The sequence below is a fragment of the Liolophura sinensis genome, chromosome 1 (assembly GCF_032854445.1).
Source record: "Liolophura sinensis isolate JHLJ2023 chromosome 1, CUHK_Ljap_v2, whole genome shotgun sequence".
NCBI lineage: Eukaryota > Metazoa > Mollusca > Polyplacophora > Chitonida > Chitonidae > Liolophura > Liolophura sinensis.
In genome coordinates, this window is record NC_088295.1 from 19,530,530 (window position 1) to 19,552,903 (window position 22,374).

General features: G+C 40.5%; 1 protein-coding gene across 1 annotated transcript; it reads right to left on the reverse strand.

The window, feature by feature from the left end:
• Positions 1 to 8,274: 8,274 nt before the first annotated feature.
• On the reverse strand, positions 8,275 to 16,776 carry LOC135469175 (vitamin K-dependent gamma-carboxylase-like). The gene is given in 12 exon segments (XM_064747757.1): positions 8,275 to 8,479; positions 9,126 to 9,280; positions 9,575 to 9,706; positions 10,165 to 10,305; positions 10,959 to 11,131; positions 11,779 to 11,942; positions 13,588 to 13,694; positions 14,476 to 14,554; positions 15,001 to 15,166; positions 15,982 to 16,032; positions 16,035 to 16,133; positions 16,563 to 16,776. Coding segments are annotated over 12 exon segments (1,686 nt in total).
• Positions 16,777 to 22,374: the final 5,598 nt, after the last annotated feature.

Here is a 22,374-nt window from a genome sequence, read left to right on the forward strand (position 1 = left end):
ATAAATACACATCCATGGAAAATGACATGGATGACACCTATAACCCTAACTTGTGGCGGACAAAGATGTTTGAGTCACACGCAAATCTTTCCAGCTTGATTTGCTTACTGAACTGTAAATGTAGGTTAATGACGCAAACTCTGCTCGCTCCTTCATCTTGTTAATTGTGAGTTCAGAAAGTATTGGGTCTGGTAGCTTGTATGCTGAGCCATTCTTGGTTCAAACATGTTTTGTATGAAATTATATAATACCAAGTATATAAGCCTATATAAAATCCGAGTATACAGGGATGTATATAGGCATTTGGTCCTACAGTGTTTTTATGTTGTTGGGCTACAGTCACACAGATGCACATATACATGTTTTTTGTCAACTAGGAAGTTGTTTCACAGTTCTGCATGAACACAGGTCAACACCTGAAAGACACCTGTTTTTCTGATACGATTTGAAAGTGATCGTATATGAACAAAGTACATGCACCTTGGCAAACAAGTAAAAATTTTCATTGGTCGAGGTGAAGGTGTCGTTTGACGGTTGATGGCTGGCATACGAACGTCATTTTCGAGGCATAGAGTCATTAATATTTACATAACCTACACAGAGGCAGGATGTCGACTACCGAGACGTGCGGCTTGTTCAATACATGGTATCACCGATCGCTCACAAATGAACCACGAACAGTCTACACACGTAAAACTCGATCTCCTTCAACGGACGTGGTCAAATTTGTCACGTATTAACCCATTTTGTTCATTCACAGCAACTTTAAAACAACATTCTATACGGTTTCCGATGACACGATCGTTTCCATTGGTCACTCTGGATTCAGTTGATTAACAATCTGTATCAAATCTGCGAGCCCTTTCAGCAGATCAAGGTGTTAGACGGGAGGCTACAGTCCTGTGCATGAGGAGAGTATATGCCTATTGTCTAGATTATCCGGATGACCCTCAATGGCTGCCGGCGAATTTTAGTTGTTTATGTCTTTATAGTTTATGTCCGCGGTAGTAGACGCACAAGCTAGTCGGCAAAATTAGCAAGATTATACACATGAAGTTTTGCTAATCTCGCCAACTATCCGGTACGTCTTCTCCGTCAGTACTTTTCGGAAGCAGTCCAAGAGTGGAATACTTGCATTCAAATTTCGTCATGTGTCATTATTCTCGCATTTCTTTCGCCTTTATATGTGTAGGCCTATTTTTGGCATTTAGTGCATACATGGGTACAGTCCTAGTTTTATAGTTTCATCTCCTTTAAGACTTCCCTATAACCTTCACGTGGCACTTTAAATTTTGGGGTGATTTAAACGGAATGAGAATATGTTGTAAGGGCTTTACTTTTGTGTTCAAGGCATAGGGAATAGAGATGGGTTTTGTCTGCGAGCCGCCCGCATGTAATCTAATCTTTTGGGATGGTTTCACAATTATTGTGAAAAATGCCAAAAACCACTTGGGCCTAATAAACGTGACTCGCCTATGTTATCAAACACACTTTCCTATATAAATAACACAGCTTATACAACTGTCTCAATAATTATGACGTCTCCCCGAAGCAATGAGTTCTTGGTGTCTAATCCAAGCTTATGGAGTTTAACATGCACAATAAACTGGAAAAATACGACGGCAGCCAGCATTATGATCGGAGGAAACCGGGCAGAACCCGGGGGAAACCCACGACCATCCGCAGGTTGCTGAAAGACCTTCCCACTTACGGCCAGAAAGGAAGCCAGCATGCGCTGGACTTGAACTCACAGCGACTGCATTGGTGAGAGGCTCCTGGGTCATTACGCTAAGCTAGCGCGATAACCAACTTAGCCACGGAGGCCCCGACTATGACTGTTAACAGCAATGTTGAGGGAGAACCGTACGAGTTTTAGAAATCTTGGGCTATTTAACTGGTTGGCGTTTAACACCATATTCAAGAATAATTCATTTGCATGAGGACTATAAGTTTCATAAGAGGAGGAAACTAAGAAAGCATACAAAACACCAAATTAAGACGGATTCATGCAAAAAGAAGCAGCCGACATGCAGTTTCACAGATGTTGGAAAGACTTAAAGAATGTCTTGTGAATCAGTATCCAAATCGTGTTGCATGTTAGTTTAGAAGTTGTAGATAATCAAAGCATGTATCTCAGCTACTTACCCGACTATTGCTGCCAAAAAGGCGCTCCGACTGAGTTCGCAATCCATTTCCCACGATTTGAGTCGCAGGTTTATATACTCGACCAGTTCATTCCCATGAGGAATAGCGTTTCCCTGTGGGAAGGTCTGCCAGCAACCTGCGGATGGTCGTGGGTTTCCCCCCCCCCCTCTGGCTCTGCCCGGTTTCCACCCACCTTTATGCTGGCCGCCGTCATACAAGTGAAATATTCTTGAGTAACGGCGTAAAACACCAATCAAATAAATAAATAAATAAATAGCGTTTCCCAAAGACTAACATCTAACTGCGTATACTTAAACTCCACCAAGAAAGCGGACGTCCCCACAAGAAGAATTTATAGTCGATATTAAACAGAAACCAAAGTTAGTGATCCTAATTCGTTGACCGTGACACTTATAAGAGAGACTTGTCTTTTATGAGTGATGACAGCCGAGCCAGACTGCGCCCAAAGTAAGATAAGTTTTGGGCATCTGGTTTCTATGACCAGTGAGATACACTGCTCTATAGCGCCATAGCGCTGAAGGGTATTTACACTATACAAGTATGTCCATGTTTTTACCTGTTACATGTTGTCGTGTCATGTGATACAAAGTAAGACGTACAGATTCAAATCCTTACTCAAGATTTTATTATCTGTATGATGGCAGCCCGTTTGATGGGCGTAGAAAATTGGAGAGACTAAGCCGGACAAACCTACGACCTTTGGCACGTTACTGATGAAATTTCCCGACTGTGACAGTTATACACATAAGAGTGGTAGTCGACAAGTGGTATCCACTGAAGGGCAGTGGAGATTTCTTTTCTTAGAGCAAAAGTTTGTTGCTGGTCTGAAACAAGTCTTCACATAAAACGAGTAATAAAGTCGTCCTCTTAAAAAAAACTCGATGAATAGACCTAGAAACATTGGACAATCATGCATATTGCCCCAATTTCAATCTTCCGGAGCTGATAGTCCAAGTCGTCTAGTTCCTTGTTTGGCGGATCTGGGACCAACCCATTTGATTTGTACGAAGCTGTATGACACTTGACAGGTCACATAAAGCATTTTTTAGGACGCGGCCAGTCGGTCTAGGGTCAGACCTCAACATACATTTCTCACTGGTAGGGGTTATGGTTTTATATCAGGTTAATCAGGCACATGGCATAGGATAGTTTCCTTCCATCGAGTTTTCTTCAGACTACTGTATTTTTCATATATCCACATATAAATGAATGATTAAATTTGACTTACGGCGGTTGAGGTTGTTATGTGAACGACTGCCGTCAGCTTATAAATTTAGCTTGCCACTGTTTACATATGCTGAGTTCAGGGCCTGCTGTCTGCCTCTGCCTTAGAATGTTCCAGAGTACTCTCAGTTCGGGGCCTGTTTGTTTACAACAAGTGTTCAAGAATTTTCTTATTCTAGGAAATTCCACCAGTTTATATAAGACCTATGAAAGCAGGTCAAAGGGGAAGAAAGGAGAATTATTGAGAGTTTTGGACGCTTTCGGTGTGCGTTACTTTAGTAGGCCTTTTGTGCTGAATTTTGGTGTCTTTATAGCCTCTGGCTTTGTTATATCCTATCTCCACCGAGCACTTGTTCAGTCTGAACTTGTATATTTAATTTGTGCTCTTGTGTACACAGTGCTTATTAGTACACGGACCCTGTCTGTGGAATTTTGTGTATATTTCGTCATACACTCAGTTATACTATGGATTTTCCCTATTTTGAATATTGCCTCTGTGCATTTTTAAGCATTGTGGAATATATGCGTCCGTTTGGACTTGACACCGTTGCACATGTAAGTTCTTTAGTATTTGTATAGATACTGCTATCCTTTCTTGTTAAACTTAAGTACTTTAGTATTTGTAAAAGTCTTGTTATCTGTTCTTGTTAAACCTAATAAATTGTTGTAAAATAAAATCTGCTGGTTTTGGTTACTTTTTATGCGGCTAAACTGTCGTGTATTTCGAACAAGCCATCTCTTTATAATACAGACAGTTTGGATCGTAACAAGGTAATCAGTGGAATATGTTTCCAATTAGCCAAACAACAGAATAATTCCAATAAAATTCTGTACGTAAATGTGTTCCATTATAATTCCGTCAGTGTAATAGTTTCCATTCAGTCAGTTTAATGGCTTCCAATCAGTCAGTGTAATGACTTCCAATGTGTCAGTATAATTGTTTTCAATCTGCCAGTGTAATGGTTTCCAGTAATTTAGTGCCAGTGTAATGGTTTCCAGTAATTTAGTGCCAGTGTAATGGTTTCCAGTAATTTAGTGTAATGCTTTCCAATTAGTCGTTGTAATGGTTTCCAATCAGTCAATCAATGTATGATATGTTTCTATTCAGCCAATTACGTAATGGTATGTATGTAGGACACAGTCGCGAATTAAAAAAAAAATAACAGTTATTTCCAGAAACAGTCAATCTGTATTATATGTAAATTTACAAATGATCTAATTCTTCAAATAAATGAGTATATACATCAACAACGGTATAGATCGTTTAATCACATGGATTGTACAGGAAAGGAATATCCTCAAGTGTCTATCCGTGAGTTCTGCAAGTGAAATAAACTTTAACCATAAAACTATGGCTTCTACTGGACCTAAACGATAAGTACAGAATAGTATTTTTTTTCAAAATGTGGACAATAAGATTAAAATGTATATTCATGAAGCCTGTAGCTAAAAATTAAGTTATACCATGAAACTATAACTAGCGGGGTTAGGAACTACAAGTACGTAATAGTAGTTTTTTAAAATGTGCACAAAATAAAATTAAACCTTACCCATTTCTAATGTAACTCACTATACTAGCAAAGAAACATACTACATGTTGACATTAGTTGGCAAAATAAGGTTTTGAGGACACAGATTTGGTATGCTGACCTAGGAAACGAAGAAATACACATAAGTACTTCCCCTAAAAATGTCATGAAAATTTCAACCACCTCCACACAGTTTTGTGTGAACACAATCATTCGCATTCAATCGATCTTATTGTGCATCATCCATTCTTCTCCAGTCCGGCTTTACAACCTGGGCCTATTGTTTTCCCGCTTGCTAGGGTTCGTCTGTGTCGTTATCATCGGGTACAATTTCCCGGAATGGTCGTCCGGTGATGACGCTCTCGATTCCAGCCGAAGCAAACTGAAAACTGGAAACGTACACAGGAAAATTTAACAGTAAATTCGGAAGCAAGACTGGTTCTGATACAATGGCTAAATTTGGACCAAATATGGATTTTGTTGTATTTTATATCAGTAAGTGTGTGGTAGTATAATATAACATACACCAGAGTTAAATCGTTCACTAAACAAATACTATTCCAACAGAAAAGAATTGTTTTCTTCTCTGTATTCGACTTAGCTTTATATCATGATCTGTTTTGCAGTTTTTAATGAGATTTTGCAGAATATCAACCGAATCAGCCACCAGCCGATTATACTGTTACCATTTAAGAAATATAAATAATTTCTGTACTTGAAACGTTCAAAAAACGTCTTACCTGCTGGTGAAGACCTCCGACTTGCGAGTGATGAAGTTAGCCATGGTATGGAAAGGCTTCATGATACCGGTTGTCTGCTTGCTGTCTTCTAGGAGCATTGAGCGCTTCTCCAATAACATCTTCCGTACCCTTGGCTTATCCTCTCCTACCATACTCGACAATAAAGAGTCGATGTCTTCTTCACTTGCTGTATAGGTGTGTGTAACATTGGACAACACATTTATATTCAGTTAAAAAAGTTAACATTCTGGAAAATGACAAAGACATGATTTCGCTTCATCACAACTCCAAAAGTGAAAGGGACACAAAAACGCATGACATCTTCAGATAAGCCCGATGATTTGTGCTTCCAAATTCGAGCAAAGTAGCCTCATTCAAAAACACGTCAGAGGTTATTCACGTCGTATGAGACAAATTTTATTGAAAATACCAAGATTTTGTTTTTATACTCTTTAAATGGTGTAAATTAATGTCAACCCGTTTCCCAGAAGTCCCTCACAAATGCGGTCGCTGTAAGTTCAAGTCCAGGTCATGCTGGCTTCCTTTCCGGCCGTAAGTGGGAAGGTCTGCCAGCAACCTGCGGATGGTCGTGGGTTCTGCCCGGTTCCTCCGGCCATAATGCTGGCCGCCGTCGTATAAGTGAAATATTCTTGAGTACGGCGTAAAACACCAATCAAATAAATAATTATATTAAATAGTTTGACGGAATCCATACACTGGCTCTAATTTACACGAACAAATCTAGCAAATACCTGAGCGCGCTTCCTACCTTGTAGTAAAGATGAGGTTTCGTTCAAAATTTGCTCGTAGTGGTTGGCTATCTGTTGTAGTTGAAGCTTGGTGTTGTTGGTATACATTATCATATAACACGAGGGTCCTCCGGACAAGGTGAAGAAAGTGTGAAATGATCCGTTGGATAGCTGGAACCAAAAGGCAACCATGATAAGGATTGCCATGAAGTGATCTAAATGTACCGGAATAATTAAGGATTTCACTTCGCCATTAGCAAGATAGTTACCAAGACTGCCATGCAAAGAAAGGAAGTACCAAGACTGTCCGGCATGGAAGAAAGGGAGTACCAAGATTGTCCAGCACACAAGCAAGGAACTATCAAATTGCCACGCAAGCAAGGAAGCACCAAGATTGCCATGCAAGAAAGGAAGTACCAAAATTACCATGCGCACATGGAACCACAGAGATTATCATGCAAGAAAGGAAGTACCAACCTTGTCCTGCATGTAAGCAAGCAAGTACCAATACTGTCCAGCAAGCAAGTAAACACCAAGATTGACACACCAGTAAGGACGCATCAAAATTGCTCCTCAAGCAAGGAAGAACCAAGATTGCCAAGTAAGCAAGGAAACACAAGGCTTCACATGACAGGAAGGGCGCACCAAGATTGCCCCACAAGAAGGGAATTAGAAGCACATGTACAAAGATTGTCATACCAGAGGAAATACCTGAATTACCAATTTTTACGTTTTGATCTAATTCGAGTGGTGTGCGAGTGGTGTGTCGCTATGTAGGTAAGTTGCAGTCCTGTGGATACACATATATAATGCACAGGATATTATGGGGAAACAAGAATATTAAATAACGTAGACCTATAAGATGACGTAAAGAATAATAGCCTGACTTTGAAAGTTTCGCCAGTGGTCAATGTATGGTTCTTCTCCTGTCCCACCTCCACCACCACCGATCCATGAAGAAGTTTTATGGATGCATTCGTAAAATCCTTCTGCACGTACAAATCCAATTTGAGTTCTGTCAATATAAACAGATAAACAAGTTGCATCGGTTTGAAATGTCAGTGAGTTAAAAAACAAAATTCGACGTGAGAATTCCGCATGTACACATTTACACACGACACACCACGCATATTGTTCACGATTTCGTAAGTTTATTTTTTTACTTATTATATTCCCCACTCTCTCACCACAGTTGGTGGTGGTGGTGTGTGTGTGTGTGTGGAGGAGGGAGGGAGTATACTGTAATAACCCTATCTGTCCGTCTGTCTGTATTATATCCATGCATCTCCTCCCCCCACTACCGAGCTCATTTTGATGAAACTTACCATACAGTTTGCCTATCATCTGAACTTGTGCATACTTAAATTTAATACTTATGTTTAAGTTCGCGTAAACGTGCTTTTCCATATATTCATGCTCTTCCTAAAGTGCAGAGCCTATTTCCATGAAACTTAGCATACATCTTTATTATCATCTAGACTTGTGCATGCTTAAGTTTAATTACAATCGGATAAGCATTTCCATAATCCCGTTCGGATACCTAGTGCAGTAATGGGTTTTCATGTACACAGATTTTGTCCATGAAACTTCTGCTGTAGCATTTCATCAATTTCGCTTAAACTTTGTTGATATCTTTTATATCATATAAAAATCTACATGCTTAATAACAATGAATCAGATTATCGTTTCTTATTCTTAGAATGTCGGCGTATTTCGGACATTCGGATTCGAGACCCGAGATGCCAGGGGTACACAACCACTGCCCTATGCTAGGTTCAGTTACATGGGCCAAGGAAATCTCTGTCCGTCAAGGTGCATGCTTATTTACTTGCTCATTTGATACTGTTTAACACTATACTCAAGAATTTAGCCCTTTTCGAGCCAGAATATACCTGGGAAGTCGGCCACAAAGACGACCTTATGTTGATCCCAGACTTCACTAATCTCGTCTCTGATCCTCTTAAGCTCCATCCTCCACTCAGATAAGTCTGATAAAACGGGCAGTATCCAGGGGGTATCCGTGAAGGGATCCCATGGAGCAGTGAGGATATCCACCCGCGGGTCAACCATCCTGAAGGTATATACGAACATCCAATGCTGATTTCTACTTTCGCGGTAAATAACCATTTAAGTCAAATTTTTCCTCATTCTTAAAATCATAGTAAGATGTCTTTGTCAGACATAGTGCCTTTTATAATTGCTACATTTGATGAATTGCAATTTGCGCTGACTGCATACATACAATATATATTCCATCCTAGAAAGAAGTTGGTGCAGGACATAAGGCAAATCTTTCAGTCATTCACGTTAATAAATATGTTATTATGTTCTATGGCAGTTCTGTTCTGTGCCAGACAGATGGTCCCTTATGAAATGCGCTTGGATGCAGGGCATTGTCCTCGTGGAGCAAGGACGCATCACATTCCTTCAGAGTTATAAAACGAACTGAAAGAAAGTTGCCTTGTTTTCGCATATTTTCCCAGGAACAAGAATAGGCCAAGATAAGCAAGTCCCGCGTATTCTCGTGTTTTGTGTGTGGCAAAGCGCCTTGGAACTTGACGAAGCAATAACAACAGTAGGTTAAGATCAACACGAGTGGTCGCATCCGTCTTCCATATGAAAAAGTTGTTTTGGTTATTTTTATTTCACTTTTCCACACATTTCAGCATCTGGTATAACGTGTTGTGCTAATTCCTAATCACTTTTTCAATACCTACCTCTGCTGAAAGCGCTTGTTCATGGATCGCCAAACATCGAAGTAAATAGCTGGGTTTGTTACATTGAAGTCTCTCTCCAGTTTACCAGCCAGACAGCGGGCGTATTGCTTCATCATATCGGGCTGGGAGCTCCATCTGTCCCGGGAGGTCCCGACCTGGAAACGCATTAACGCCAGAGATACAAAATATGAGATGATAGTCGTGTGATTGGAACGTCCATAGGCGCTGACGCACCCATTCTGATATGTAAGGGGTGTCTTTGCATTGAATTTTTGGTGAAAAAACTCCTTGACATCATTTCTTAATCTTAATATTCTATAGCCTATAGCCGTACACAGGAAAATGTACTAAAAAATATAAATAAGTTTAAAGAAATTTTTTTAAAATTTGGCATTTTTGTTGAAGACGTTAGTGTTGTGATAGACATATGCTTTGTCTGGTACACTCACACCCGGCTTGAGGTATCCCACTTCTCCTGTGTCCTTGTCCACGTAAGTTATTTTCAGATGCTGCACTGTCCATGTGTGGATCATCATGTCCCAGGAATACCCATACAGACCTTCTGTCCACGAGTTGTAGCCCTGTAACATGTATGAACTGCGATCAGTCTGTAATGCTAAAGCAACGTGCTCCCTGTAACATGTATATTCAGTATATTTGATTTGTTTGATTTGTGTTTTCACGTATACGACGGCGGCCAACATTATGGTGGGAGGAAACCGGAGGAAACCCACGACAAGACCCTTCTTTCGGCCGGAGAGGAAGCCAGCATGAGCTGGACTTGAACTCACAGCAACCGCATTGGTGAGAGGCTCCTGTGCCATTACGCTGCGATAGCACGCTAACCAACGGAGGTCTCTATGAACAGTATATGAATTGTAGCCATATCAGCATGTAAGACCCTTTAAAAATTTAACAAATTATCTTTTTATGGTGTATTTTTAAACTGTATGTGTTGATCCATAGTTTCATTTTGTCTAGTTTTGTCTTTTCTTTAAAGCAGCTTTTGGTCGTGGGCAATAATGGATAGTGGACCTACCTTGGTTATGAAATGAGAGTAAGGCATGAAGCATTGCCAGGCCAAGTACGTCATTACCATCAGCACGTGGAACTTGTGATATGCGGTGGGTTTGGAGTGGAGATCGCTGCTCTTTATACTGCACCCTTCAAGGCCTGCCCCCTGAGACACAGAATAAACTTCCCCATGTGACTAATAACAATAATATTTCAATGAATGATAAAACATGTTCAAACTAAAGAAAATCCCTGGAATCGTTTGACAAGGGACCCCCCCTCCCCTTAAACGCAGCACCTCCACCCTACCCCTACCCCCTCCCCCCCCCCCAAAAAACACTTCTGTTATTTATTTACTTATTTCAATTGTTTTAAAATGTGATATTAATTGTTATACTTATGCCACGGCGGAGTTACTACCGTCTTCCTTCAGGTAGCTGATAAACCTCCTAACTGAAAACCGCAGGTGCACCGACCAGAGACTTCATTGTTACGTTTCAATCGGAATACGGGAAGAAAGATTTTGTCCACTGACGCAGGTTTTACACTTCAACTAACATGCGGCACGCGTAATGGACATTCAGACAGGAGATAATGGTAACTTTTATTTAATCTCCTAATAACGCAGGCCAATTATAAAAGAAGGGATTTATATATAGTATATATAATTACTTTCATACTAAAATATGTATATTACATTTCAGATACCTTGAGTAACTCCAACTCTACAACGCCCTACTTGTATGCTTTTTTTTATTTTTTATTTTTTTTTATTGAAGAACACAAAAACTTAGAGAAAGATGATAATATATAAATTACCTCCTCTGACTTGACCTGCCCCTTAAGGTAAACACAGTGCGGACTGGGCTGGAGTGGCCTCTCTAATGGGAGCAGGTAATCCAGTCGCCGGGGAAACTTACGAATTAGGCCACGAGGCCAGTTGGCGTAACAGAAGAGTGGCATCGTGGCAATCATTGTCCACGGAAACATACCTACAAGGGGGAAAACAAGAGGGATATTCTGTGAGGGAAGGATACAACCATTGACCACAGAATCAAGACAGGAAGGATGCGCTGTGAGGAAGGTATATGCTGTATGATAAGATATACAATCATTGCCTACGGGATCTTAAATTCGCCGACAGTTAAAAAAAACGGACATTTTGTGGAGAAGGTATAAACAGGCTCAAAAGTTGTCCAGAAGCAGAACTACGCATTTTCATGAGCACTATACGGTGGCAACGGTGATAGGAATTATTGCCTATAGTGCACCTCGGCGACATCTTGCGGAGACAAAGACTAGTGTGCTGAGTCCTAATGCATTTTATTATGCAGCACCTCCGAGGCTCTCCAACGTTGGAATGACGAGCGGTCTGTAGGCTCTGTTTTATCGCGTGTTGTGCGTAATCACCAGGGTAACAGAGTTTTACCATGATAACTATTTGTGTGCTCCAGTTTGTTGCGTGTTGTATAAAACTATGACAGCCATTACGATAATAACGACCTATATGTGCCAAGAATGTTACCACCCTGTGATATTTTCACAGGGATGGAGAATATAACAGTCATAGGGTAACGTTGAAAATATATTATTACTGAAAAATACAGTAACAGAAGAGATATACTGTATAAATACTTACCAATTGAAAACATTTGCGAATTCATTAAGTGAAAACTGCCACAGAAGAGCATTGCTACAGGGCGAGTTAGATCAAAGAAGAGTAGGTAGCCGATAGACAGGTCAAATATCAAGCCCACAACATGGACCAGGTACAGGTCGATTTGCTCCGTTGTCAAAATCAGCCTACAAGGTTAGCATACGGATATGCAGATAACACATAATCTATGTCTTACAAGGCTGACATACGGTTACAGTCACAAAAAACAATCTATATCTTACAAGGTTAACTTACCGGTACAGTCATAACACACCATGAATATCTTAAAGGGTTAGCTGACGAATACAGTTGTAAGACACTATCTGGATCTTAAACGGTAAGCTGACGGATACAGTCATAACACACAATCGGTATTTTACAAGGTTAGCTAACGGAAACAGTCATAACACACAGTCTGTATTTTACCAGATTAGCTGACGGAAATAATCATAACACAAGTCTGTATTTTACCAGATTAGCTGACGGAAACAATCCTGACACGCAGTCTCTATTTTACAAGGTTAGCTGACGGAAGCAATCATAACACACAGTCTGTATTTTACAAAGTTAGCTGACGGCTACTGTCATAACACACAATCTATTTTACAAGGTTAGCTGACGGAAACAATCATAACACACAGTCTCTATTTTAAAGGTTTGCTGACGGATACAGTCATAACACACAATGTCTATTTTACAAGGTTAGCTGGCGGATACAGTAATAACACACAATCTCTATTTTACAAGGTTAGCTGACCGATACAGTCATAACACACAATCTGTATTTGACAAGGTAAGCTGACGGAAACAGTCATAACACAAAATCTCTATTTTACAAGGTTAGGTGACGGATACAGTCATAACACGCAATCTCTATTTTACAAGGTTAGGTGACGGATATAGTCATAACACAAAATCTCTATTTTGCAAGATTAGCTGACGAATACAGTCATAACACACAATCTCTATTTTACAAGGTTAGGTGACGGATACAGTCATAACACACAATCTCTATTTTACAAGATAAGCTGATAAATACAGTCATAACACACAATCTGTAACTTACAAGGTTAGCTGACGGATACAGTCGTAACATACAATATATATGTATATCTTACAAGGTTATCTGACAGATACAGAGATAAAACACAATATATCTCATAAGGTTAGCAAACAGATACAGTCATTCCTTGCACTGACATACAAGTTTAACAGAATTAATTAAATCTGTACATGGCGACTGGTGCTCTCCAGGGAACCATTTCCATCTTTAGGTGGAACATTGGTGCTCTCAAGGACACCATCAACAATGTTCGCAATTTACCAACATAATCTTACTAGTGAAAAAACATCTTAGGCGCTAAATGTCATAAGGATATACTGCAGGTTTCCCAGCTTGGACCTTACATGCTTTGATCGGAAAGGTAATCTCCGAAAACACTCGCAACTGGATATATTTACGTGGATTATATTTTTGTTATCGGTACTTATTTATGGGAGAGAGGGATACAGCGCAGTGACGACGCTCCTCAATACGGTTAATGAAAATCCAAGAATTTTGCCTAACAATCAGCTATGTTTTGCGAACTGATTTCAGTGTATTTTCACTTGTATTAACAATACATATTAAAGGATATTGATTCCACATCACTTTAAGAAATGGTAACTATCTGAATTATTACATAACACTTTTCTATGTTGCATGCTTAACAGCAGGAAATTCCGGATAATGTTACACTGAATGTTGAAAACTTTTCTATGAATATACAATGCGCTGATTCGTGTACTCACTGGAAGGGGAAGAAGACCCAACTGTCTCCAAGACGCCTCAGCGAGTATCCACCCACCCAGTCCATGTCCAGCTTCTTCAAACCAGCCAAGAAATACACCAAGAAAAACTGTAATAAGAAACAATATAACCCATCGTATAATTTGTTGACACAAAAAAACGTGTGAAAAAGTTTGAACAATGGGAAAATGAAAAAGCAAATATGTGATAAGATATAGGATATTAGTGATGAGTAGCAAAAAATATATTTGTTTGATTCATGCTTAACGCCATATTAAAAAATTATTCACTAATACGTCGTTGGACAGGTATATGAAAGAAGGAAACCGCAGTGGCCGGAGGAAAGCACCGTGTCACTAACCAGATATATAAACAGATAACAGAACTGGAGCCATTTCCATTTTAGTGAAGGTATAGAGGCACGTGGAGCTAAGTTTCAGCCTAGCGAGAGCTGTGTTCGAGTCATTCCGATGACAAGTGAGCTGGGTAATATGTAGACAATTATTACTGTCTACGACAGACCTTTATAACCTTAAGGTTTTATGTTCTGTAGAAAGACACTCGGTTTTCTGGTGCAAGTGGTGGTTGACCCAGTCATTGTTAGTTAATGAACACTCCTTACCTCCAAACCACCATCGACAAACCCTCTTCTAACATAACCAAGTGGTTACAACTTTTCAACTGAGTCAAACCGACTTCTGCCAAAGCTATGAAACAACAGTCTGTTTCGGCTTAGGGTAATTTCGTTCGTTTCCATTAGTTAATCTAGATTAGCGGTTTCTAGATCCCCGTACAAGGAATTGCATTAAGTTTCGCAGAAGAGAATGGGAGACGACTACAAGCTACGGCCTCTGTCTGAGGAGAGTAGCCTGTTATCACAATACACTCACCTGTATTCTTAACACGGAGTAGTTCCACAGCGGCACGTGGGTGTGACGTTTACGTGGCCAGATCAAGCCGTCCACTGACCTATACACGTGCAAACGTAACATTTATGCTGATTCGTGTCAATCCCCAGTTAAACCAATTAATTAGTCACATAAACAGGTAAAATGGTCGTTATTTAAAATATTTTTCACGATAATGACGGAAAGACTCCAAACGTCCGTTACTTAAATGAATAGGGAAATGTACGACTAAAGTTAACTAAAGCATGCAGAGAGAACTTTCAAAGGACAACTTCGTTCCACATAACTGCTAATGATTAAATAGTTTCTAAGAAATAATGTTTACTTACACTGCGTTAAGAATACAACTGCATCTGGATTTAAGATCCATATTACTTTACAATTCTGTAAAGGCTGTAAACTAAGATGGTAAGTGATCAATGTATATGTAATCATGTAATGATGATAACTTACAGTTAAGGGCATAGACGAAGATCACTAGTATATGTATATATATATAAAATGTACCAGTATCTGTTGGCATCCGAGACCGTCAGGAGGGTTCCGGTCAGGCCAAAGAGATAGGAGTGGTTATTCCATCGAGACTTGTCCAGCAGGAAGAGGTACCAGTAGGGTATGACGAACATCAAGCTACTCAGGCGGAAAAGCAATCCCAGCATGACGCCAAAAGCTCCTGGAAATATGCACACATATAATAAGATGAAAGCTTCAAAGAAAAATGTCTAGGTCTAAATAAACATTTAATAGGTCTAAAACCCGATTGCTGTGAGGACATGATCTTATTCGGCGGGTTCTAAGCATACTCTACAGATCTTGAATGCTCAAAGTGAACTTATGTCTTCTCTAGCCATGTTCTTAATTTGCATCTATGTATATGTATAATCCTGCTGAGTCAAGCCAATAAGGTAAAACAATGCCTCATCACACGTTGTTTCATAGAAATTACTCTCCTCGCGCAGACGCACACAGTCTTCCCTCTACTATCCCAACTGAAAGAGCTCACAAATCTGGTACAGTTTACCGATTAACATATTCCTGAATGACCAATGCGCTAAAGTCCTTTCTGAAAGAAGACCGTTCCTCTGTCTGGTACAGGGGCCTCCGTGGCCCCAGGTGGTTAGTATGAAAGCGTGACTCTCTGATCCAGGGTCAATACCAATGCGGTCGCTGCGAATTTAAGTCCAGCTCATACTGACTTTTTCTCGGGCCGATCTGCCATAAACCTGCAGATGGTGGTGAGTTTCCCACGGTTTCCTCTCACAATAATGCTGGCTGACGTCGTATAAGAGAAATATTCTTCAGTACGACGTAAAAACCCAATAAATAAATAAACAAACAAATATGTGTTGTGCACTTAACAAAAGAAATACATCAAGAACTGTCTCTTCTTCACACTGGTACTGAATGCTTTAGGTACACTGGGAGACAATGTTCATACTTTTCGTCAAAAGACCGCCACTTTAAGTAATGTTGGGACGAATTTCTCACCTAATGCCATACAGATGTACACCATTGCCATCCATTGTACTGGGAAAGGCTCAGAAAGTCGAACAGCGGGAAGTCACATCTGCCTGGGTCATCCCAAACTCTGATACGTGACATGCCTCTTTCCTGCACCGTGTCGAGTAGCATCAACAAACCTGTGCGAGCAGGTTCATGAACAAGTACGAAGTGCAAAGTATTCTTTATAAGTGTACAAGATGTAAAAAAATAATGTGTGCCTCTAATGAATGGCGAAGTCAACTGTGGTTGAGCAATACTTCAAATTATTTTTGTACATCTTTTTTACGACGAAATGGCACACAAGCAATTATTTTCCAATGTGGTTTTATGCGACCAAAGTTTCCAAAGAGGTTTTAACTTTATTCTGAGTGTCTCGAAATGCATTAAAACTTATTTTTAAGAAGGTTTTACAGAAATTAACTGTCTTCAAAAAGATTCGGTAGACAAAGAAGTGGTATTCTTATCACAAAATTGAGGCCACCATATGTTAACCAATGGATTTATTTTGACATAGACTTGAAGTTCTTTAATGGCACATTACAGGATATAGGTGTATATAAGCATACCAAACACAAATCGCATCACACCCAAACAGGCCGGGTCCGTCGGTCTGTTCATTAGCTGCACGAACCGATCAACAGTAGTCAAATCCGACAAACGGAAGCCAAATATTCGCTCAAATTTGTCTCGGCAACTCTCGACAGATCTATGATCTCGCCTCTTGCCTGGTGATGTTTCTATGCCTTGGTCATGTCTGGAGCCTACCAATGGGCGATACATCCTATGTGGAAATGCAAAATTAAAGTTTTTATATTTTCACAACATATTCAATAATTGTTCCCCCAGCCGCTCCCTACCAATAACATTTATGTACAACAGAACAAGGTTATAGTAAAATAAGCAAGGACTTACTATTTATTTGATTGGTGTTTTACGCCGTACTCAAGAATATTTCCCTTATACGACTGCGGCCAGCATTATGGTGGGTGGAAATGGGGGAGAGCCCGGGGGAAATCCATGACCATCCGCAGGTTGCTGGAATACCTTCCTACGTATGGCTGGAGAGAAAGCCAGAATGAGCTGGGCTTGAACACACAGCGACCGCATTCGTGAGAGACTGCTGGATCATCACGCTGCGCTAGAGCGCTAACCAACTGAGCCACGGAGGCCCCTAAAGGCCTACTATGACTCACGTTTGTAAATATATTGACGTATCTGATTATATTTTTAAGCTGCATCCATTATATCGCTTGTACAGAGGAAAGTGGGACTGTATGCATGGCGTTTAACCCGGTGTCGTTTTCATGACCGGCAAAGCGAGATTGCCATAATGGTGGAAGTAAAGGTATCTTAAATGAGCTTCATGTACGACCACACAGGGGACCTGTGAGCGCCATCAACTGTTGTCACGGGACACGGAATCAGGCCAGCACCTCAATTTGTTATCTTAAGACTCAAGATCCGTACCCGATTTCCTTCTGATGATGTGATATAGTAAAAAATACAAAATGAATGCTGCATATACGGTATAAAAATACAGTTCATCAGTATAGTGACATATAAGTGAACAATCCTTAAGTATGCGACGATAAACGATAAACAAATAAATAAATAAATAATGTTTTAGAGAAGGAAGCAGGACAGAGCCCTTGTATATTGAAAATTATCGCTCTCCTCCAGCTTATCTACCAAACGCCCTGACCTAAAGCCGCTGCCGAAGTACGATTTTAATTCATGGACTGACATTTGTGTGGGAGATTTAATACTGCTATACATTTATACATATCTTGTGTCCCTACATGTGGATGCACTCACTTGTGGTTAATTCTTCAGCTAGTAAAGTTTCAGTTGCACTCGGAATAACTAAGGTACATTGATAATAGCAGTCATATGTCACTCAAATGAGCAGAATTTAATTTTATGATCAACAAGTTTCGTGAAAGCAAAACTTTGCTTTTCTTACGAACAGTAAGAACAGATGGGTATGATTATCACCAGAGAGCATCGTCTGTGCAGCAAGATATAACAGGCTATATATATAGCCTACAACATTAGTTCGGTGTTAGTCTATAAAACAATATGGTACAAATCTGGTGACAACTAGATTATGTCAACCTACGGGCTACCTTTACACCTTGATTAATTACAGCCTCACCTGGTTTAGATGGATGGTACCTATAGGCTCTTTGAAGTAGATAAACCAGTAATGCACGTTGTAGAAAATCGTCACCGGACTTTAATATGGAACAGTTTATATTCTCCGTGTCAGTCTCTGTGAGTTTTTATAACTTCAGTCCTGTGCCCACAGAGACGACACAGCTCAATTGTCAATGGTCTGAATAAAACAAGTGCATACAGATATGTATCTGTGAGACGCGCGGTGTCAGCCAAGCGTGTAGAAGAGCACGTATTCCCTCAGAAAATTCAGCAGCTCGCCACAACACTGGGCATTTAGATATACATGTAACAAAGCTGAAAAACTCTCATTGGCGGAGACGGAGCTACGAGGAGAAAATGAATCTGACAATTATATCTGGTATAATCAGTTCATTCATTTACAGTTCTAATTGCTGTAAACATAACAAGCTATAAAGCGACACGCAGTAAAACTTTTGCGAACTTTCCCCCCTTTTTTGAACGGTAAGATGTGAACAGAATTAAGAGGTTGGTGTTTTGTGAAACGTTCGGCTAGGTTAGCGCTGAAATCCTGAATACATTCTCCTTATCTTAATTTAAGTTAGTTTTTTCACAAGCGCTACACTGAAGGATGACTAGACACAGAGAGATATTGCCTTGATGGACACCAAAATATTAAGATAATGACGAAAATCGTGAACATTGACACATCTATAGTTTACTCTGGGACATAATAATATTTAGTTAATATTAATATTGTTTTTAGGGTGTTTATTTGCCCTTCTGTGACTCATTCTATCTACATCAACAACTTTACGGAATAGTTACGCACTGGTTTAGATGAAGTTTTGTATTTCTGTTGGCACTATGTTAAGGGCCAGTCCGATAACACTTGTTGATGATTCGGGACAGGATTTTTAAATGATTATTCACCGTTTAGATGTATGTATGCTTGGGGTTTCAAGTCGTACTCAACAGCCATATGAGCACTATAAGTCATTAGGTGTGTACATATACTGTCAACTTGTGACACCATGCCTCCAAAGTGCTGCCGCCAATGAAGTATCCTGCCGAAGACACCCCACCCACTAACACTGTACTGACACCGGGCCTACCTCTCCTGTTTCCTTGCTCCAACCTTTCAGTGCTGAGTGCCAAGTGAGGCGGCAAGAAGTACCAAGCACCAAGTCTTTGATATGACCCAACATGGGTTTGATCCTTGGTCTCCCCACACTAAGCATTAGGCCACCGAAGCGGTCACCATTAAGATATATAGGACAGAAGTAAAGATTATTGCCTCTTTATCTGTATTAATCCATGGAATTTGTAAATTTTCGTGAAGCGGAGAGTTGCACTCTGGGCTGAGTTTTCCTGTCTGTTCGTATGTTTGAGTGCACTTAGGCGTTGTATCTTGGTGTATAAATCTACGCACAACGTTGTAGCGATTCAAAGGTGTTTTTTCTCTTCTATATATTGCATGCAAGCTATATGTGCGGTACATTCATGTGTTAGCACGCCCGCGCGGCGAAATGACCTAGCAGCCTCTCGTCAAAGCGATCGCTTTGAGTTCAAGTCAAGCTCATCCTGGTTTCCTCTCCAGCCGTACCTGGGAAGGTATGTCAGCAATCTGCGGATGATAGTGGGTTTCCCGCGGGCTCTGCCCGGTTTCCTCCCACCAAAATGCTGGTTGTATACTCTCTAAAAACTATTGTGTACCAGTGGTATACACAGTGTTGTGGCACAAATGCACATCCACATAATGTACCAGCAGTACACAAACTTTGTTATGCAATTAATGCATCCACATCGACTTGTGTATGTATGTGTGGACCGCTGATACACGTGACATTGTGGATGAGCAAACTTGTACACAATCGTTTTTAGAGAGTACTGCGTCAAACACCAGTCATATAAAGAAATAAACAAAATACATTCTTGTGTTTAAATGCATTGGTAACAGCAATGTAATACCCTTATCGATCCTGTTTATGCAGAACTATATGGTGACGAGTAATACACTCATCTTTAATTAACATATAACACATTTATAGCACAGACTGCTGACGCCAAACTCAGTAAATTTTCCCTTTAATACTATGACGGTCAGTTCTATAAGAGAAAGCAATCGAAGTTCCCTTTCATAGCATGTGACAAAGTTACAGACGTACCCTATTCATAGAAGACAAGAGGTCTTTCAAGAACCTTACACAGAGCAATCAGCAAGATGAACGTTGTTGTAAGCTTATTGCAATGAATACCATTCACAAATTACCTGCGCGGGGCCTCTGTGACTCAGTCGGTTAGCGCGCTAGCGCAGCGTAATGACCCAGAATCCTCTCACCAATGCGGTCGCTGTGAGTTCAAGTCCAGCTCATGCTGGCCTCCTCTTCGACGGTAAGTCGGCACGTCTTACAGCAACCTGTGGATGGTCGTGGGTTCTCCCGGTCTCCACCCGGTTTCCTCCCACCTTAATACTGGCCGCCGTCGTATAAGTGAAATTTTCTTCAGTACGGCGTAAAACACCAATCAAATAAATAAATAAATCAAATTACCTGTCCAAGCCCTATAGTGTGGAGCTTATACGAGACTCGACAGGTGGTGCATTCCAATGTGAAAGCTGCCACATTCAGTTCAGGAAACGTCCAACTCAAGATCGACACATGACAAACTGATCATCTTCAATGGAAGAGTTTAGATTACCCGATTAATGTCGTGGATAAAAAAAAAATCCCCCAAAATCCGCCGGAGTTATGAGAAAATTGTAGGCTTAATTATCATTATTCCGTACATAGGCGTTGCCGACCTTTCAGTATCCGGCAAATATGGTTATAGCTAACACACCTGTATGTTGTGTCGCAGTTCAGAAAAGCAAGATCTGGATATTTAAGTACTCACAAAACATGCCTAAACGCGTAAACGACAATATGTATATAGGATCCAAGACCTTCCGGGGCCTTGTTATCCGCTGGATCCTCTCCTCATTGGTTGGGATTGGGATCTCGTTCCCCCGCCCCCGATCTCTCCCGAGACACACACACATACACTTTTCATTTGCTTCCTACGGGCCGAACCTAAAATACGAATAGGGTATATAGGAAAGTACAATGTTCATTGGTCTTCAGGGTAAATTTACACATCAGGGGCCAATTTCATAAAGCTGCGTACATATACGGAATAAAACTACCGTAAGCAAAATTTACGGTGTAAATTTACGGTGTAAATTTTGCGTACGCAGCTTTATGAAATTGGCCCCAGAGCTGACTGGACGAGTACTGTTGCCAGGCTGCCTCTGACAATTAGCCACCGTCCTCCTCGTGGATGTTGTACTTCACACCTGCAGAAAGGTAAATTAGTCACCGTCCTCCTCGTGGATGTTGTACTTTACACCTGCAGGAAGGTAAATTAGCCACCGTCCATCTCGTGGATGTTGTACTTGATACCTGTAGGAAGGTAAATTAGCCACCGTCCTCCTCATGGATGTTGTACTCTATACCCGCAGGAAGTTAAATTAGCCACCGTCCTCCTCATGGATGTTGTACTTTATACCTATATGAAGGTCAGTTGGGCACATTTTATATAGATGCCGGGGGAAAACCACCGTCCTGCCAAGTACCTGTATATTGTATAGTCCTACAGGCCTATGAACCCCATGTCGGGACAACGGGTCTGGAGAGGCCGTGGGCTGTTGGGTCCTTATGATATAGAATACCTTGTCTTATTCATCATCTGTCTTCGATAGTTCGATAATTTATACCGATAATTTATAAGATACCTTGTCTTATTCATTACTGTTGTCTATAGTTCGATTATTTGGAGAAGCCCTGTAGTAAATAAAATTTAAGTTAATAGTATGAGATATACAGTTATATAATCCGTATGTCTTTTTAGTGAACACAAATGTGTTACTATAGCCCACTACTTTACATTTCGCGCCATATGTGTGGTCATGCGCACTACACCGTCCTCCTGATGGATGTCCGTTCTCCTGGTGGATGTACTTCCGTTCCCCTCGTGGATGTAGGCTGATGAGTACTGTTGTGCTCTGACGTCAAGGCAGGCAGAATACGACCATGTACAAGGTACGAGTTACTGGGATATCCCACACTCGTATTATCTTGTTTTGTTGTGTGCAAGCGTGCTGAACACGCGAGGAGAGTGGAACACGTGGATTGTTGGTAAGTGAAACGTTTTAGTCAGAGATAAGAGATCAGTTATCGATGTGCAATCTTTACTATTATTGAA